General features: G+C 52.0%; 2 protein-coding genes across 2 annotated transcripts; both read left to right on the top strand.

The window, feature by feature from the left end:
- Window positions 1–2,272: 2,272 nt before the first annotated feature.
- LOC140256278 (ubiquitin carboxyl-terminal hydrolase 35-like) lies at window positions 2,273–7,814 on the top strand. Its single transcript, XM_072344692.1, is given in 7 exon segments — window positions 2,273–2,935; window positions 4,093–4,283; window positions 4,402–4,495; window positions 5,496–5,602; window positions 6,108–7,266; window positions 7,268–7,320; window positions 7,577–7,814. Coding segments are annotated over 7 exon segments (2,505 nt in total).
- A 4,639-nt stretch (window positions 7,815–12,453) lies between these two features.
- Window positions 12,454–13,838, top strand: LOC140262612 (mid1-interacting protein 1A-like). The gene is made up of 2 exons (XM_072357059.1): window positions 12,454–12,934; window positions 13,567–13,838. Exon 1 carries the CDS (start codon window positions 12,523–12,525, stop codon window positions 12,910–12,912), a length of 390 nt encoding a protein of 129 aa, XP_072213160.1. The 5' UTR covers window positions 12,454–12,522; the 3' UTR covers window positions 12,913–12,934; window positions 13,567–13,838.
- Window positions 13,839–17,231: the final 3,393 nt, after the last annotated feature.

Consider the following 17,231-nt stretch of genomic DNA (forward strand, 5'->3'; position numbering starts at 1 on the left):
CCGGTGCCGGAAGGCGGAGCGGCTCCGCGCCGGGGAATCGAGCCCCGCTCCCTCACGTGACGGGCGGGCGGCGGCGCAGCGATAGAGGAGGCTGCGGCCGCGCCACCACAGCACTCCTGATCCCAGCCGGGATGCCGTGGGCCTTGTTGGCCACCTGGGCGCACTGCTGGCTCATCTTCAGCCCGCTGTCCGTCAGCACACCAAGGTCCCTTTCCCTCAGGCAGCTTTACAGCCGCAGCTCCACAAGCCTGTAGGGTTGCCCGGGGTCGTTGTGACCAAAATGCAGGAGCCGACACTTGGCCCTATTGAAACCCACAGCGGTTACCGCGGCACGTTGATGCCGTCTGTTCATGTCCCTCTGTAGTGCCTTCCTGTCCTCTGGCAGATGAACACTCCCTCCCAGCTTGGTGCCCTATGAATGTTGTACGAATGGCTTGAGAGCAGCCCTGAGGAGAAGGACCTGGGAGTGTCGCTTGATGAAAGATTCAACAGGAGCTGCCAATGTGTGCATGTAGCCCAGGGAGCCAACCATGTCCGGGGCTGCATCAGGAGAAGTGTGACCAGCAGGTGGAGGGACGTGATTCTGCCCCTGTGCTCCACTCTTGTGAGCCCCCACGTGCAGTACCGCATCCACTTCTGGAGCCCCCAACACGAGAAGGGCTTGGAGCTGCTGGAGAAGGTCCAGAGGAGGGTCACAAAGATGATCAGAGGGCTGGAGCACATCTCCAATGGGAACAGGCTGATGGAACTGGGGCTCTTTGGCCTAGAGAAGTCTCCGAGGGGACCTTATAGTGGCCATCCCAACCATGAAAGGAAAGCTACAGGAAAGCTGGAGAGGGACTTTTTAAACAGGCAAGTAGAGACAGGAAAAAGGGAAATGGCTTTCAAGAGGAAGAGGGCAGTTTTAGGCCATAGATTAGGAAGAAATCCTTTAGTGTGAGGCCCTGGCACAGGTTGCCCGGTGAGGTTTGGGTGCCCCCTCCCTGGAAGCATTGAAGGCCAGGCTGGATGGGGCTGAGAGCTACGTGGTCTAGAGGGAGGTGTCTCTGCCTATAGCAAGGGGTCTGGAACTGGATGATCTTCAAGGTCCCTCCCAACCCTAAGCATTCTGTGTTGCTATGATTCTGTGATTTGATGGATGGGAGGAGGTGGAGGTGCGACAGGGAGGTGGGATTTGGATGTTGGGTCCTGTCTCGCTCCAATTTAGGAGGGAGGCAAGGTTCTTTTGATATGTTATGCCCGGCGTGAGATGAAGAAGAAAAACATTCAAATGTTGATCCGACCAGTTTATTAGAAATAAGAGACAGCTGAGGGGATGGGGAAGGGAAATTGGGCGATAGGAAAGGTAGAAAAAGGGCAAGAATTGCGTAAAAGCGGGGACAGTCACCTGCTGGATGCAGCAGCGTCCCGTTGCACGTTTTTTCGTTGGTCTGGGGCAAAATAAGAGTGGGGGAGAGCAGCAGCAGAGTGTCAGGCCGCAAGCAGCAGAGCGGTGCAGTGCAGAGCAGGCGGTGGAAAGAGCAGCGAGGTCTCACGAAGCAGAGTCATCTGCAGCTTATCTCCCTTTGGTAGCTCCTGGACTTGTCCATCTGTGTGTCTCAGACAAAGGGATTTCTCCAACCTTGGCCAGGACTTGCCTGAACTTGTCTGCAGCAAACTCTGAGACAAAAAATCATGGCCTCTTACAGCCCTGAGATGGGTGCATGGGGGCCTTCCTCCATGCCCATGAGCCACGCTGCTCCAAATGCAGACAACAATCCCATTTGTATTGTTTTCTAGAGGGACAGCAGAACGTGCTTCCTGTATTTAATGCTGCTAGGCTGGAAGTGCTGCCGATGGGAAATCCAAATGGAGCTGGAGCTGAAGTTAGAAAAAAGCACAGTGCATCCAGCTGTTATTCAGGGTCTTTCATGAAACTGGCGTCCAAGGAGGCTTCCAAAACCTTCCGGCTGCTGCCGTGTCGGCTTCCTGCTTTGTGGGAGTGGCACATTGGAATTCCCTGAGCCTCGACCCTCTGCCTTGAGGAGATCCAGGTCTAACAAATCCACCATGGAATCCACCAGGCCACGCTGGCAATCCTAAGGGCGGTGCGGGGGAAAGGCATTGTGACATCATAGAGCAGGGCATGACATCAGACTTGGTCAAGTCACGCTGGCAGCCTCCCCCAGCTCAGACACGTGGAGCGGCCGCTCCGTCCTGGTGGTCACAGCTGGAGCTCTGCTCTGGGTGACAGCCATTTGTGCCTTGAGATTCTTCTTTGAGAGAGAACAGGATGAAGCTCAGCCTGGCTCTCCTGCTGGCCATGGCTCTGACCATGTCTTTGTTTGTGGGACATGGCCCTGGCTATGCCAGCTATCTCAGCTGGGTCTGGAATCGGGACCCAAAACCGAAAGTTCCTGAGGAGCAGCATCCGGTGGAGAGCAAGATCCTGACCTCCACCCAGCCCTGCTGGTTTGGCCTGACCTCCTGCCCTGTCAGGACTGAGGACAGGCAGAAAAACCAGGTCCTTCCGAAGGAACAGCATCCAGTGCAGGCCAGGATCCTTAACTCCTACTGGCTCTGCAGGCTTGGCCTGACCTCCTGCCCCGCATGGGGAGAGGATGGGAATAAGAACCAGGTCCTTCCCAAAGAGCAGGATGCAGTGGAGACCAAGATCTTGACTTCATACTGGCCCTGGTGGCTTGGCCCTTCCCAGAGGCCTAAATGGCTCCGATACAGAGGCAGCAAGGTTGTTGTTCCTGAGGACACAAAGCAGCAGTCCCCGGGCACCAAGCAGAAGGCCTACAGCTTGCCTGGCATCTTGGGACACCTTTGGGACTACTTTGTGCTTGGAGGGAGAACCTGGCTCATTACAGATGCCTTGATAACTTTCTGCATTCATCGGCTGTGGAGGAAGGCCCGTGGTATCTGGAGAAGATTAAGAACTGGGGGACAGGTAAGCAGACAAGTTGCATTGTGCAGAGAGAGTAGCTTGGCTGCGGAGCAGGGAACCATCAAGGCCATAGACGTGAAGACAGCCAAGGAAAGCAGACCCCCAGATATCATTTAACTCTCCCCAGGGACTTGCCCAGCCACAGGGCAGTCACACAGTGGGAGTGGGAGACCCCCGCGCAACACAGGGCCTGCCAGAGGTGGTGTGAGCCCCATGGGCTGCCCCGAGCAGTCCGGCAAGGCTGGAAATGCTCTGCCCCAGTCAAAGCCCTGCAGGGTGATTCTCTGCCCAACGAGCCTGCATCCCTTTCACTGTGCCCATGCTCTCTCACTTCCAGGGAACAGGACTAACGGCCTCAGCTTCCTTGGAAACTACGGCCTCAGCTTCCTCGGAAACTGAGTGCCAGGAAAATGACAACAAAATTGTTTCCAACCTACGTTGCCTGACTGAGACGGAAATAAGGTTGAAGGAGAGTGATCTTGTGATCCCCTGTTTGCTCCAACCACAAGTGCACAGCGTCTGTCAGGGTAGGCATACGGCCCGTGGCACAGGGGAGAGTAAGAGACCCTCTGCAGACTCCTCATCCAGCTCCAGACAGTGTGCGCTTTCTGTGGATGGACAGCATGAAGTTCAGCAAAGCAAGTGAGTGCTGCAGTCTGTTGGTGTGGGGAGGCTGCTGCTCAGGGCAGAAGGCAGTACAGGTGTCAGGAGAGGAAAGGCAGCCATAGCGGCAATGTTCCTGATAGGGACCTATGTAGAAGAAGGGGCCCACATGCTGCCCACATCCCTGCAAAGGGGATGCCTAGGGAAAGTGCATGCCCTGCTGCGCTCATCTTTGGCCTCGGGTGATCTAGGGCCTGTGTGAGAGTAGGGCAAGCAAAAGGGAAAGGGGCAGGTGGAGCAGAGAGCAGGGAGAGTGATTTCCATGAGCCACTTTGCCCATCTGACAGCCTGCTCTTTTCAGGGGGACGATCAGCCGGCGGGGAGGAGCACGCCTCAGCCCACCAAAGGTTTGTGCACAGAAATGTTCTTGATGACTACAGTGTCTTCTACTGGGTGCACACCAACATGAGGTTGAACTGCACCACGAACACCTACAGAGGAGTTCTGCATTTGCCCACCAAAATGATGACGGTTGGTGTCACTGCTCTCTTTCCAAGGCTCTTCCAGTTCCAAACAGAGAACAGACTGCACACATCTTTGGACAAAATGCTCGGACCTCCCAGAAGAACGAGCTGCCCCGCTGCCCAGTTATGGCTTCCAAATCGAAGGCAGGGAAGACTGGCTTATTTAACTTGGGAAACACCTGCTACATGAACAGCGTCATACAGTCTCTCTTCATGGCTTCAGAGTGAGTTGTTGCTCCCTTGTTCCCACTTAGTACTGCTCCTGGGTTGCTCTTTGCACTGGCATTGTGCTTCCCACGCTAACTGTCCATCTTGTTTTGCATCTGCGGTTGCCTTCTGCAGCTTTCGGCATTCGGTGTTGAATTTAACTGAGGGCAACTCCCAGCACCTGATGATGGAACTGCAGTCGCTCTTTACATTTTTGGAGCACAGTCAGGTAATTAATTCATGTTCTAGTTCTTTCCTTGGACCAAAGTCCAAAAACCAAAACAGCAACAAACCTTTGGATTCCAGATGTTGTGAATCTTTCATATCTGAGGGAAAATAAGAAAAATAACCCATAAACAAAGTAATTAGGGGTGCTTTCTCCACCAACATGAAATTTACTCCAGATTGGTCATATTTCGGTCCATTGGTAAAGGCACCCTTCTGTCCCCCAGAGACACCGTGTTGACTTTTTACTTGCTGTGAGCCCACTGACCCGCACCTCTCCATTTTCAAAGACTTGACCAGCAGCTTTGCCTTGTTCCATTGTGGTGCTACACCATTGCAGATCCATTGCAGATCACTTTCTGGAGGCAATATAGGGAACATCTTAGCTTGCACATTTGGTCATAAAAGAGCCTGTTTTTTCCAAGCAGGTTATGGTGTGTTTGATGTGCATTCACATACTTGCCTGCTGTATAGCTCATAGATAATTTCCTATGATTCTTCTAGTTATTTTTCTTTTGGGACAGTACTTAAAGTCATTTCTCCAGGCAATGATGGGTCTGCCACTGTATTACTGAGACAACTATTGCCTAAAGGCACTGATTACGTTGTCCAGCAATGCAGTTTACCTGCCTGCAGTGATCAGAGGATGGATTGAAGTTTAGTCGATTGTTATACGTTTCTTCTTTTAAAAAATGGACTTGGCATCAAATTAAGGATCAAATTAAGTTCAAGCAGAATTTAGTAGAAGTTTCTGGGTCAGGAACACAACGCAGTTTGAAAATGAATGAAGAAATGAATGCATGTATTGTTCGTATGAGTACCTAAGTGATACATACTGGTTAAAGGATGCACATAGAATCTGTTATACCCGTGGCAGTCCAAGAGGGATGTTCAGCAGGGCAGAAATTCATCCTTCCAGTGCTGGCTGCCACATACCAAACCAGTCTTCTCCTGTATGAAGTGAGACCCAGTGGCTCAAATGTGTTTTTCCCTCTCTCTGACAGCGACCTGCCATCTCACCCGAGAGCTTCCTCACTGCCTCCCAGCCATCCTGGTTTACCCCTGGTGCTCAGCAGGACTGCTCGGAGTATCTCAAGTACCTTCTGAATCGGTATGTGGCAAGCACTCCAGTTTTGGAACCCAGATGTGATGATGCCCCAAGCCTTCATGTCATATGAAATGCCGACCCCTCTGAAGTGGTGCAAGTGGCTGAGATCAGAGATTGGGTGTAAAAGATGGGAAAAGCAGTCTGGGGCTTCTTAGTAGAACTCTGTTTGTGCCGACCTGGGGGGAAGAAATGAATTTGGCTTGAAAATTTCTAAAATTGCTCCACGTTCAGAGGAAAAGTGTTTGCCTGACAAGCCTCCTCTCTAAAATGGTGATTTTGCCTTTCTTTCACCAACGAATCCAGAGTCCCCAGGGTCCCAGTGATGCCCCACAAAGTGGGGTCAATGCACATTGACCATCTGTGCCTTCTGCAACACCACACTTGGCATCAGAGCCCTGTGCACAGACAGGTTATTACACGTTAACTGCGACGAGCGGGGAACAGAAACCGTACTGTAGAAACTCATTCCATATGTTTTATTGTTCTCATCTTTTTCCTTCTTCCAAAGATTACATGAGGAAGAAAAAACTGGAAAGAGGATCTACTACCAGCAGCTCAAGGAAACCAGTTTGATGTCTCAAGCCATGGAGCATCAATCCATAAACAAGACATTGGTCGAGAAGATGTTTGGGGGGAAAATGATGACAAAGATTCGTTGCTTGAAGTGTTTGAACATCTCCTCACGAGAAGAAGCCTTCACAGACCTGTCGTTGGCATTCCCCCCATCAGACAGGCCCATATGCAGGCCAGGAAGCACCTCTGCTTTACAAGAGGAAGAAATCGGCCCACAGTTTATTGAGACCCCCAAAAACCAGCCAACAGGGTCTCCCTGGGTCCGGAGGAAGTCCGCAGTGTCTGGAGATCCCGGAGCCCAGCCAGTGCTGGTGGAAACACTGGGTTTTTGGGAGCCCAGAGAAACAGCACATCCCTTAAGCAACAGTGCTGTTGGTGTGGATACAACCAAAGATCCTGACTTGGCTTCTGGGGAGCAGACACGCACTCCTAAGGAGTGCCTATCCGTTGGGGATTTAATCAACTATTTTCTATCCCCAGAGAGACTGACCGCAGAGAATCAATACCACTGCGAGAAATGTGCTTCCTTGCAGGATGCTGAGAAGGTGGCAGAGCTGACAGAGGCCCCGCATTACCTCATCCTCACACTGCTGCGCTTCTCCTTCGACCCGCAGACCATGACGAGAAGCAAGATCCTGGACAATGTCTCCATTCCTGAGGTGCTCCAGCTGCCCGTCCTCGTCAGCTCAGAGGAAACTGAGGATGTTTGTCGGCATGGGAAGGGCAGATCTGACATGGGCAGCACCTTCGTGTCCGCCGTGTACGACCTCTGCAGCGTGGTGGTGCATTCGGGCAGCTCCTCAGAGAGCGGCCACTACTACTGCTACTGCAGAGAGTGCACCGATACCGTGCCCCACGCACAGCCTCGGGATGGGACACCAAAACCGGCCTCTGACAAGCAGCTGGACTTTCAGATCCCGTGGTACCTCTTCAACGACCACAGGGTTTCCACCTTCTCCTTTGAATCCGTCAGCAACCTGACTTCTTTATATCCCAAGGCCACTGCCTACGTGATCTTCTACAGGCAGCGGGCAGACACACCAAGCTCCTCACTGCATGAGGCTGTGGCAGAAGCCAGGAAGCTGCACAGCCAAACCTTCCCTCAATAAGGACTTGATGGAAGCCATCTCCAAAGACAACATCCTCTACTGCAGGTAGATCCCAGGTGTATACAGGCTGCATTTTCCCATTGAGATTGGGTGTCAAGGGGCTGGTTTTGGATCACCCATGTTGCTGGAGAGATACGACACTTTGATGTATCTTTCCAGCCAACTTTGAGAGCTGAGTTACATGTCTCAGCAACACCAGATTAATTTGGGGCAAATGGGACAGCGCAAAGAATGTGGGATCAATTCCGAAGCATCATTTCCATGTGAATAACAACCATGTATTTCTGTCATTTCTCCTGCAGGAGCAGGAAAAGGGGGCGAGGAACAGAGCTGCCTACATTTCCACCTTGCCAAAATCCCCGCTGTGGTGGAGAGACTCTGAGAGGGACAGGAACGACAACAGTTCATCAGGAGGATGCAGTCCTGCGGACCATCAGCAGCCAGCACTGCAGTGCCAGTCAACCAAAGAAACTATACCACTGTATGCAAACTTTAGGAACAACGAAACCGTAGGAAAGCAAGGCAGTTTCTGATACGACACAGTACAGCCCCCTGAAATGGTTGAAAGTTCACAGCTAGAAAGACATCCAACGTCCAAAACATCCTTCATCCAGCCACCACCAGAGTCCTCCACCACATCTTTGTGACGCATGCTTAAGAGAGTGGGACAGCAAATTAATAATGTCTCAGAATTCCATCCATTTTCCATAATAAACATAACTTCTCAATAATCTCAAATGGGTTATGGGGTTTGATTCCGCACGTTACCAGTATTCTGTGTTGGTGAGCCTGCAAGCTTGCTTGGTGGCATTGAGCAGCAACCGGTCGCCCTGGACAATGCTGAGAGACCGAGCGGCTCTGGTTGGGACTTTTGTGGTCCATTGGGCCCTTCTTGTGTCACTGGTGACCTCTGGATGCTGTGAGATACACGGCAGACCCAGCTGTTTGTCCAGATGTGTCTTTAGGACTTGGTCACTCTGGTGTTACTTGGTTACTCTGGGCCAGAGCTGCCAGACTTGACAACCAGGCTGTCAATTAAGACGCCTTGAACTAAGACCCTTAATCCCACCAGCTACTTCTTAAGAAAGGAAAGGAACAAAACCACATTTTCTGTATGCACCCTATGTAAGTGCACACTATGGAAAGCAGAGCTTTCTACATCACCAGTCACAGAACGAGGGCTGATTTTGGTGGAGGGAGCCAACGCAAGCCCTGGGCAGCGTGTCTATAGGATCGTAGCTCTGTCCCACAACGCCCCCCAACCTGCTTCTTGCGTTTCCAGTGAAGGTTGCTTGAGCTCAAGTGGCAGAAACGCGTGCCTTTGGTGCTGTGTGTGCAGCCTAATCTGGACTGGGGTGTCAGGGGGGAGCACTGTGTTGCTGTGGAGGAGAAGACAAAGCACAGGTGTTGCTACATGGGATGTAAGCAAAGGATCGAATCTCTTATACTGAATCTCATATATTCCTTTATTTTCATCCCTACGTATAAAGGGAATCAATTCAGTACAGAGGCTCAGTGTCCTACAGCAGTACTCGTTGCTGTTGGCTGATGGAAGGAAGGATGGGAGAAGCTGATGGGAGAGGAGAATCACACGGAGTACGGATGGATTCACCACGGGCAACTCCTGCCCAACAAACTCGTTGGCCTTTTACAATGGAGTTACAGTGTTGGTGGAGATAATCTACACCGAGTATGCATGGAGCCCCCTGTGCAGTCACTATAGGATGCTGCTCCCAGTCTCTACCAGTGAGGCTTATTTCTGCCTCCAAATTCCTGAGAGCCACAGCACTGACCATGCCTCCCTGTCCTGAATATGTTCCTGTCTGTGCCAGCTGCCTCAGTTGGGTCCGGAATTGGGAGCTTCCTGAGGAGCAGCACTCAGTGCAGACCAATAACTCGACCTCCTTCTGCCCCTGCTGGTTTGGCTTAACCTTGTGCCCCATCAGGACTGAGGATGGGAAGAACAATCAAGTCCTTCCCAAGGAGCAACATCCCATGGAGACCAACATCCTGAGCACACAGTGGCCCTGCTGGCTTGGCCCTTCCTGATGCCCCATATGGGTCCGGTACAGGGGCAGCAAGGTTGGTTTTCTGGAAGGCCTGAAGCAGAAGTGCCTGGTCACCAAGCAGAAGGCCTACAGCTTGCTGCAAGGTGACCTGAGAGCAGCCATCATGGCACCAGGTCCCCCTTCCCAACCCAGCTTGGTGAGGCGCAGCCATGGGCAAGGAAAGTCCTCATGTGCTGCTGCCGTCACTGCCCACGTCCTCAGGGGACCCCAGTGGGATTTTCCATGCAGCTCCATGGACACACGTGGACAAGCACGACTCACACAGGCACGATGGGAACAGCTGGGGGCAACCGTGTTTGCTCCAAGAGGTGAGTGTCCCTGCTGAGCACGTGGCGGAGAGCTGCCCCGCCGTGGCTTGCAAAAGGAGCTCATTTCTGTTCCCAAAATAGGAGCGGGTTGCCACACACCCCGACTGTCCTTTGGCCCTTCTGGCAGCACTGGGCAGCGCTGCCGGTTCTGCTGACGGCTGGGATTTCAGCAGCACTTCCTCAGCCCCGGCTCCATCTCTGAGCGTTCCGCGTTCCCTCCGGCATCGCGATGGGACACGAGGTGGTGATGGGGCCCGGGCTGACGCCGCTGAGCCACCACTACCCCCGTGTGCTGCCCAAGGCCTGCAGCAGCTCGGCAGGACAACGCCGGGGCCAAAGGGGGGAGCAGGAGGCAGCATCCTCCACGTCACTCTGCCCCCGGGGGATGCGAGCGGCCCCGTGTCCTTTCCCAAAACAGCGCCGTGGTTTCCCATCGACGGACCGAGGCAGACGGGCATTTCAAGCTATGGCAGGGGAGATTCAGTCTGGACATTAGGAAGTATTACTTCTCAGAAAGGGTGGTCAGGCAGTGGAATGGACTGCCCAGGGAGGTGGTGGAGTCACCGACCCTGGGGGTGTTCAAGGAAAGACTGGATGTTGTGTTGAGGGACATGGTTTAGTGGGAGCTGTTGGTGATAGGTGACCGGTTGGACTGGATGATCTTTTAGGTCTTTTCCAACCTTGGTGATTCTATGATTCTATGATTCTATTTGTGCCAGATGGAGCCTCTCCACATCATCACCACATGTCTGGCTTGTACACCTGGCCTGGCTGTGAGCAGGTGCTGTGAAGGTTAAGCTGACCAGGTGCAAGCCCTGCTGAACCTGAGGTGTCTGCTATTGGTGAGTGGTAAGGAACCTTGGGTCCATGTGTGCCAAAGGAGCAGACTGCAGGCTGCCAAATGATGGAAGACACCATTAATTATCTATGGGTCCGGGCAGGAACGAACTGTGGACATGACCTGCACAGAAGGAGGTGAAAGTGGGAATGAAAGGTTGTTTCTGCATTTAGAACTGGTGAGGTGAGCATTTGATGGACTCTGCTGTCATCTGGTGAACTTGTTTGGTACTAACAATTCTGAGATCACACAATCACAGAATCATAGGGGTTGAAAGAACCCTCCAGAGATCATCGAGTCCAACCCCCCTACCAAAGCAGGCTCCCTACACCAGATTCTCTTCATTCCAATGAAGGGGGGTCTTTAATAATCCTCATCTCTTGTCCTTTAGGTAAACTTACCATATTTATGCATGCTTAGTAGTTCAGATGAAATAAGAAGTACAAAAACTGTAGCTTTAGTATTATGGGCTCTTCTGTTTGGCCAAGAGGCCTTCAGCAAAGACCAATGTAGGGCCTCTACATGAGGTCAAACTGTGCCACCTTTGGGGTTAGGAGGAATGCAACAGATACTGCCCTACATCTTTCCTTCCAAACTTATCTCTCAGCAGGAATCCAGGAAGAATGGCCTAATGTTGAGTGAGCAAATGTGAGAAGTTAACGAATTAGTGGTATATGCTTAGTTAGCAACCACTGATCTTTATCCAGTATCCGGGATAGACAGTGAACCTGAAGTACTCAGCCAATGAGGAACCAGGGGTGGAAAAAAGATAAGCGTTGGGTAATTGTAAATAAAATCTGCTTTATCAGAGAGACTCCCCCACAACCAAACCCTTTCCCAACACACATCTTTCCAGCTGTTCTACCCCAGGCCCACAGTGCTGCATGGGGTTGTTGTGGCCAAAGAAAGACAGGCCCTGTATCACAAGATGGTGGTCGCAGGGAGGAGGGCTGCGGGCTCCTCAGGCCGTGCTTCTGGCTTGGGCTGGAGAGGCTCAGGGTGCCCAGGGATGTGTCACCTCCAGCCATGGCAGGATGTGCTCAGCACTGCTATAGGACATGGCTGATAAGAGCTGTGAGACGTCCCAGATCCGCTCTGTGAGCTGGGATGAGCTCCAGAGGTCCCTGGCAGCCCAGCACAGTGTCCCCAGGCAGGTGTCACCCCAGGGTGGGATGTGGCTGATAAGAGGCAGGTGGCCACGGGGCGGTCACTGTCCTCACATGGCCACCACAGGTGAGAGGAGCAGGGACAGGCACAGCAGGCGTTGGGCCATGATGGGCTCTGCTCAGCTCTGAGGGGCTCCTGGGTGCAGTCACTGCTGCCAGCACTGTGGGGAAAAGCTCTGCTCTTCCCAGAGCTTCACCCAGCAGGATGGCATCACGTCCCAGTCATACCGCAGCACAGCACTGGGGCTACAAGCTACCCCATGGGGTGGGGAGAGAGCACCCATGAGGAGGGGATCCCTAATAGGGGAAGACATAGGACGATAACTTTTGGAGTCAGGGTAGCTCAGGTAGCCCTGAGACTTTATAGGATCTCCACTCTTGGAGATATCCGTGTCCTGGCTGGGCACAGTGCTGGGGCAGCTGCCCTAGGTGACCCTGCTGGAGCATGGTGGGAGCAGACCATCTCCTGATGGTGTTAGGAGGCTCCAGCAGCATGCACGTGGAGGTTGCATGTGGTGCTGGGGAGCTGCCACTGCCGTGCAAGAGCAAGGGGATGGCTGTGCCTTGCAGGATGGGGTGAGAGGCCCCGGGTACCTCCCCTCCTCACCACCCTCTCCCTGCTTGCCCAGGGACACGGCAGCATTGCAGCCATCTGGGGCTAAGGCCGCGGGTGGGCTCAGATGAGGACAGGGGCACAGAGCCAGGGACACAGAGCAGCTGAGCCCAGTGGGGCTGGAGCCAAACCCAGCCTAGCAGGAGGGAGCAGAGGGATAGTGGTGCAGGGACGTTCCTTGACTCTATAAAAAGCCTCCGCAGGGCCGGGCAGCAGCAGGACACGAGGAGAGACGAAGTGCAGGGCCATGGAGCAGTACTTCTCAGCCACGCAGAAGATGGAGCAGGAGGTGATGTTCCCCAGCCTGCTCAGAGGGGTCTTCCCACAGGACGGGGCTGACCCAGCCACCAGCGGCTCCGCAGACCTCTACGAGCGCTACCAGCTCCTCAAGTCCATCAAGCCCATGGTGGAGCGAGGCCTGGCCTCCGTCACTGATCAGAGCCTCACCAGCAATGACGACGCCAACACAGCCCCAGATGATGGCATAGATGGGAATCTGGAGGAGCGGCTGTCCCACCATATGAATGGCTTGCAGCAGGTTCTGACCGACCTCACCAAAAACACCAAAGCTCTCACCCGGAGGTACAGCCAGATCCTGGAGGAAATCAACCTCGGTGAAGGTCAGAGCAGCTCATGAACCTGCACGCAGAGACTCCAAGGTAGGAGCCTGGGGAGATGCAGAGTCAAGGCAAGCTGTCTGGGGGGTAAATTGTGTTGCCTTCTTGCCCCATCATCTGGGCGTCTTTCCAATGTTTGCATCACTTTCCCAAATCCCAGGAGTTCTGAGTCTCTGTGCTTTGCACTTTGTTGCTCAACAGTTCCTGCTTAGTTTGTCTTTCTCAATACCCCATTGGCCCAGACTGCGTCACTGAGCAAAGGTCGCTTTGGGAGCTCCATGCTGACCCCAAGACTCTTTTGCTTGCAGCTCAGGCAGTGTCTGGCTGCTGTTGGGTAAACACAAATGATCCCAAATTGTCCTCATGGAGTAAAGGGCCTTTTGGCATTTTTTGGCCCCAAATGCCTAATTTGACATACCATCTGCCAACAGCTCAAACTTACCTCCATCCTCTCCCCAGAAGCCAGCCCAGGCCTAGAATCCCACTCCTGGGATTCCATGGCCCCTGCATTCCACCACAGACACGGGCACAGGATCAAACCAAGCTCTGATGGTTCTTGCAGTGAAACAGAGCACAGAAAGGACGTCCTACACAAAAATGTCAGCTCTCATTTTGGAGGATATATGACCAGGAATGAGGGCATCCCAACCAAACTGTGTCCATTCTCTCCACAGGGTGATCTGATGTTTGCAGCCCAGTGGCAGCTTTACTCCTGTGCCGAGACCCACCGAGGAACGTCTTTCGTGACCAGCACAGAGCTTGGCTGTACCATCCAAGGTGCCAAATGGTTGATCCTTCTGGCAAACCTCACTGCTTTATTTCCCCTCTGTTTCTGGGGAATTGCCTTGCATCAGGCAGGGCAAAAAAATGAGTGTTCTCTGTTATTGCTTCCTAGAAGGCATCTGTAACCTTGAAACAATGCTTTTGTTCTGCATGTGCCTAAACCACCTCCCCACTGGTTTATTTGATAACGTCACCAGTTCCCAAAGTCAGTGATCTGAAATAAAATGCAAAGCCTTGAACAAAGGAGCATGTGTGTTTTCTACAAGCCTTTATTTTTGTAGAACTACTGTCCCCTTAGCCCATGGTGACAAGGATGTCTTGGCCATCAAGGTCAAACTCTAGTGCAGGGAGGTGATCTGGGTTTCTCCTTTGGAGAGTGGGAGTGGGGTTTGTGCTGGGATAGTTGTTCCCAAAGCCCTCTGGCTGTCACACTTTGCAAAAGCTTGGAGCAGTCCTGCCATTGTTTTGAGCCAGGTGCTGGGTGGGAACTTATCTGTCCTCCGGTGTCCTTCCTCTCCTTCCTATTTCCTCCTCCTGGATCACCAGCTTGTTCACATCCCAAGTCAACCTCCATGTCCAAACCCAATCAGTAGCTCCACATACCTTCTCCCATCCCACACTCATCCAGCCCTTCATGCTATCTCCATCACATCACCTCCATCACACTGTGCTACCATGTCATCTCCACCACGCAGCCCTGGGGACAATTCTGCCTCCTCTGCACTTGGTCTCCACTGGGGCTGCAGGAACTGAATGTGGGGATTCTCTGATGTGTTGAATGGGAAGGCAAGGGCTGTGCTCACTCTCAGTTCCCTACTGGGCACTGGTTTTATGCCATGCGTGCAGGCTGTGCCCAACTGGAGGTGACTCTCCCTTCCCAAATCCATCGCTCTGGGAAAGTCCTACTGAACTGGGCACTAGAGGGAGTCATTCCCATGCCTCTCCAGCCCTCTTTAAAAGAAATCCAACTGCTGAAACACAGCTGCTTTGGTTGAACAAACCCTGGTACTGCATCACGTTTTGGTTTTGATTAAAGAAAACAGATCTGAGAGCATCTGTGTTAAGAGGATTGCAGCTGCACCCAGGGCTGCAGGCAGGAGTGTATCCAACCTGAGCTTATCATTTGATTGTAGGCATGAAGCATTTCTGCTTCATTGGGAAATACCCCTGTTCTACCTGGTCTGAGCTGGCAGACTCAGATTCAACTTGCTGTCAACAAGAACCCTCAGGTCATTTGTGCGGGGCTGCTCTACAGACTCTGGTCCCCCAGTCTGCACGTAGAGCCAGGGCTGCCCTGTCCCAGGTGCAGAATCCAGTTCTTGCTCTTGTTGAACTCCATGTGGTTGGTGATCGTCTAGCCCCCTGATTTCTCAAGTTAGTGGAAGCCACTGAGCACAGACCTGAAGAGGACAGCAAGCACGGCTTCTTCACCAGACCATTTTCTAGCACCCCAGGAGCTTATTTCCACAGTGGGTACCCAAGGATTCCTTCTTGACTGAAGATGCAGTCACACAGAATCCCAAAGGTACCCAGCCAGAGACTGGTTTCTCTTTTCTTTCCTTATTTCTGTGTGCCTAATTGACAGAACACGGTCTTATCTTTCAGCCTTGCTTTTCCTTTATCAGCCCCATGTTTCTTCTCCTCCACCACCTGGAATATAGCCTACCTGAGACCAGGCATAAACCCACTGGCTGGGCTGCCCTTCTTCATAGACTACACCAGAATGCTTTTCTCTTCTGTAGATTGTCCCTTTCCTAGCTAGACAGACAGCATTAGCCTGAACTGAGACTGAAAACAAGCCAAAGCCCCTCAAGACGGAGCAGCCAACTGACTGGATCCATACTAATATGTTTAATAGAGTCACTGGGTGAGAAGGAGCTGGGAGCATTCAGCTCTGCCCACACTGTCCATGAAGGCACATCAAGGACCCGAGGACACATCAAGGACCTGAGGACAGAGAGAAGAAGGGAGCACAGTAGCACAGTTGCATCTAGTTTGGCTTCTTGCTCCAGGAAGGCCTTTGAGCCAATTTGAATGTGATATAAAAAGAGGAATGAAGTCAGTGGGTATAATGATCAGGGGACTAATGTTGTTTCTTAGGAAGGTGGTCACTGATGGCTTGTTGGGTTGTTTTACCAGATGGGGATACGAGTGGTTGAGGCTGTACTCTGGGTATGCCTATCCCCATTAATTCACTGGCAATGAATGGAGATGATCAGCTGTCTTGGCTTTTGGTGTCCTGGGTCCTGTCCAAAGACACGTGCTGAAGCCACCCGTGCACACAGAGCTGGGTGGAGCAGCTAAATGGCTGGAAAGCCATGGGTGGAAGTGTTTGTGGTGTTTGCACAGCAGATAGCTGTTTGACTTTGGAGTGGCTCTTGAAGTGCAGAGCCTCCTGCCCAGCTACAGCAGTGCAGTTTCTCAGCACATCTACAGCAAATGCTGCTGGATTTGCTATTTGGCCGTGCCACACCTCATCCTGCCAGGCTAGGAGTTTGTCTACATGTAAGTTTCCCCATGCTGGAAATTAATGGCTGTACTTAGCAAATGTCCAGGGTGTGTCCATGCAGTGTCTGATGAATATGGCAGAGCCATATCAAACTCATGGAGAAGGGAAGAATGTGAAGAGATGGGAAAGGAAGTCAAACTCTGTGACAAGCTGCCTGGACAGGAACCTTGGTAGGAAATGCTGCTCCAGTGCTGGGATCTGTTTGAGAAACCCTTTAACATCAGCTGTACACAGGAGCTTTTCTCAAAGGAGAAGTGGTGGGATGTCAGTAAATTGTGTCCAAATAATAGTTTAGAATAGCTGTGCCTCTCCTTTTAGCCACCCCATGGCTATTTTTACCCCCATTGGATTTAGTGTATTTACTTGTACTGGGGCACAGAACCCAAATATGAATGCTGTTGATCTGACTCTCACAAACAGAAGCTGCCAATCCAATGTGTCAACAGATCTGTTAAAAAATGCTTGTATAGACAATGTTGTTTTCCAATCTGATGCATTTCCCAGCATAAATCTGTTCCAGTCCATTGTTATCTCCATATTCATACAATTTGCAGCAACGCAAATTGATTCCCCACAAAGCCATTGTCAAGTTACTCGTTCTTCAGCAGGCACAAAGTTCTCTGCTCGTAATAAAGCTATTCTTGTGACTCATATGGATGTTTGCACATGGCTGGGGCACAGGGTAATCCTTGTAAGCAATGGAAGGATGGTCCCTGCCTGTAAGAGATCGCACTCTTGGAGATGCCCTTGGAGAAGGGGACAGAATTAGACCTGGTTTTGAAATGTCTATAAGAGCAATGTCATAGAAAGCAGCCACCCCAAGGGTAGGCAAGAGGCTTGAAGTATTATTGTGTGAATGGAGCCAGTAGAGGAATGGAGAACATCTCACGGACTCTGTTGTTCATCCTCCTCAGGTTCCATGGCCCATTTGGGCAGCCAGACTCTCCAATAGGTCATGGTGACCTTCTCTTCAAGCAGAGAAAGGGATCTGTGAAGGTGACATAGCAGCGCTTCAAGCTTCTTGCCAGCTTACCAGCTAATCTCTCC

This window comes from Excalfactoria chinensis, chromosome 1 (genome assembly GCF_039878825.1).
Source record: "Excalfactoria chinensis isolate bCotChi1 chromosome 1, bCotChi1.hap2, whole genome shotgun sequence".
In the NCBI taxonomy this organism is placed as follows: domain Eukaryota; kingdom Metazoa; phylum Chordata; class Aves; order Galliformes; family Phasianidae; genus Excalfactoria; species Excalfactoria chinensis.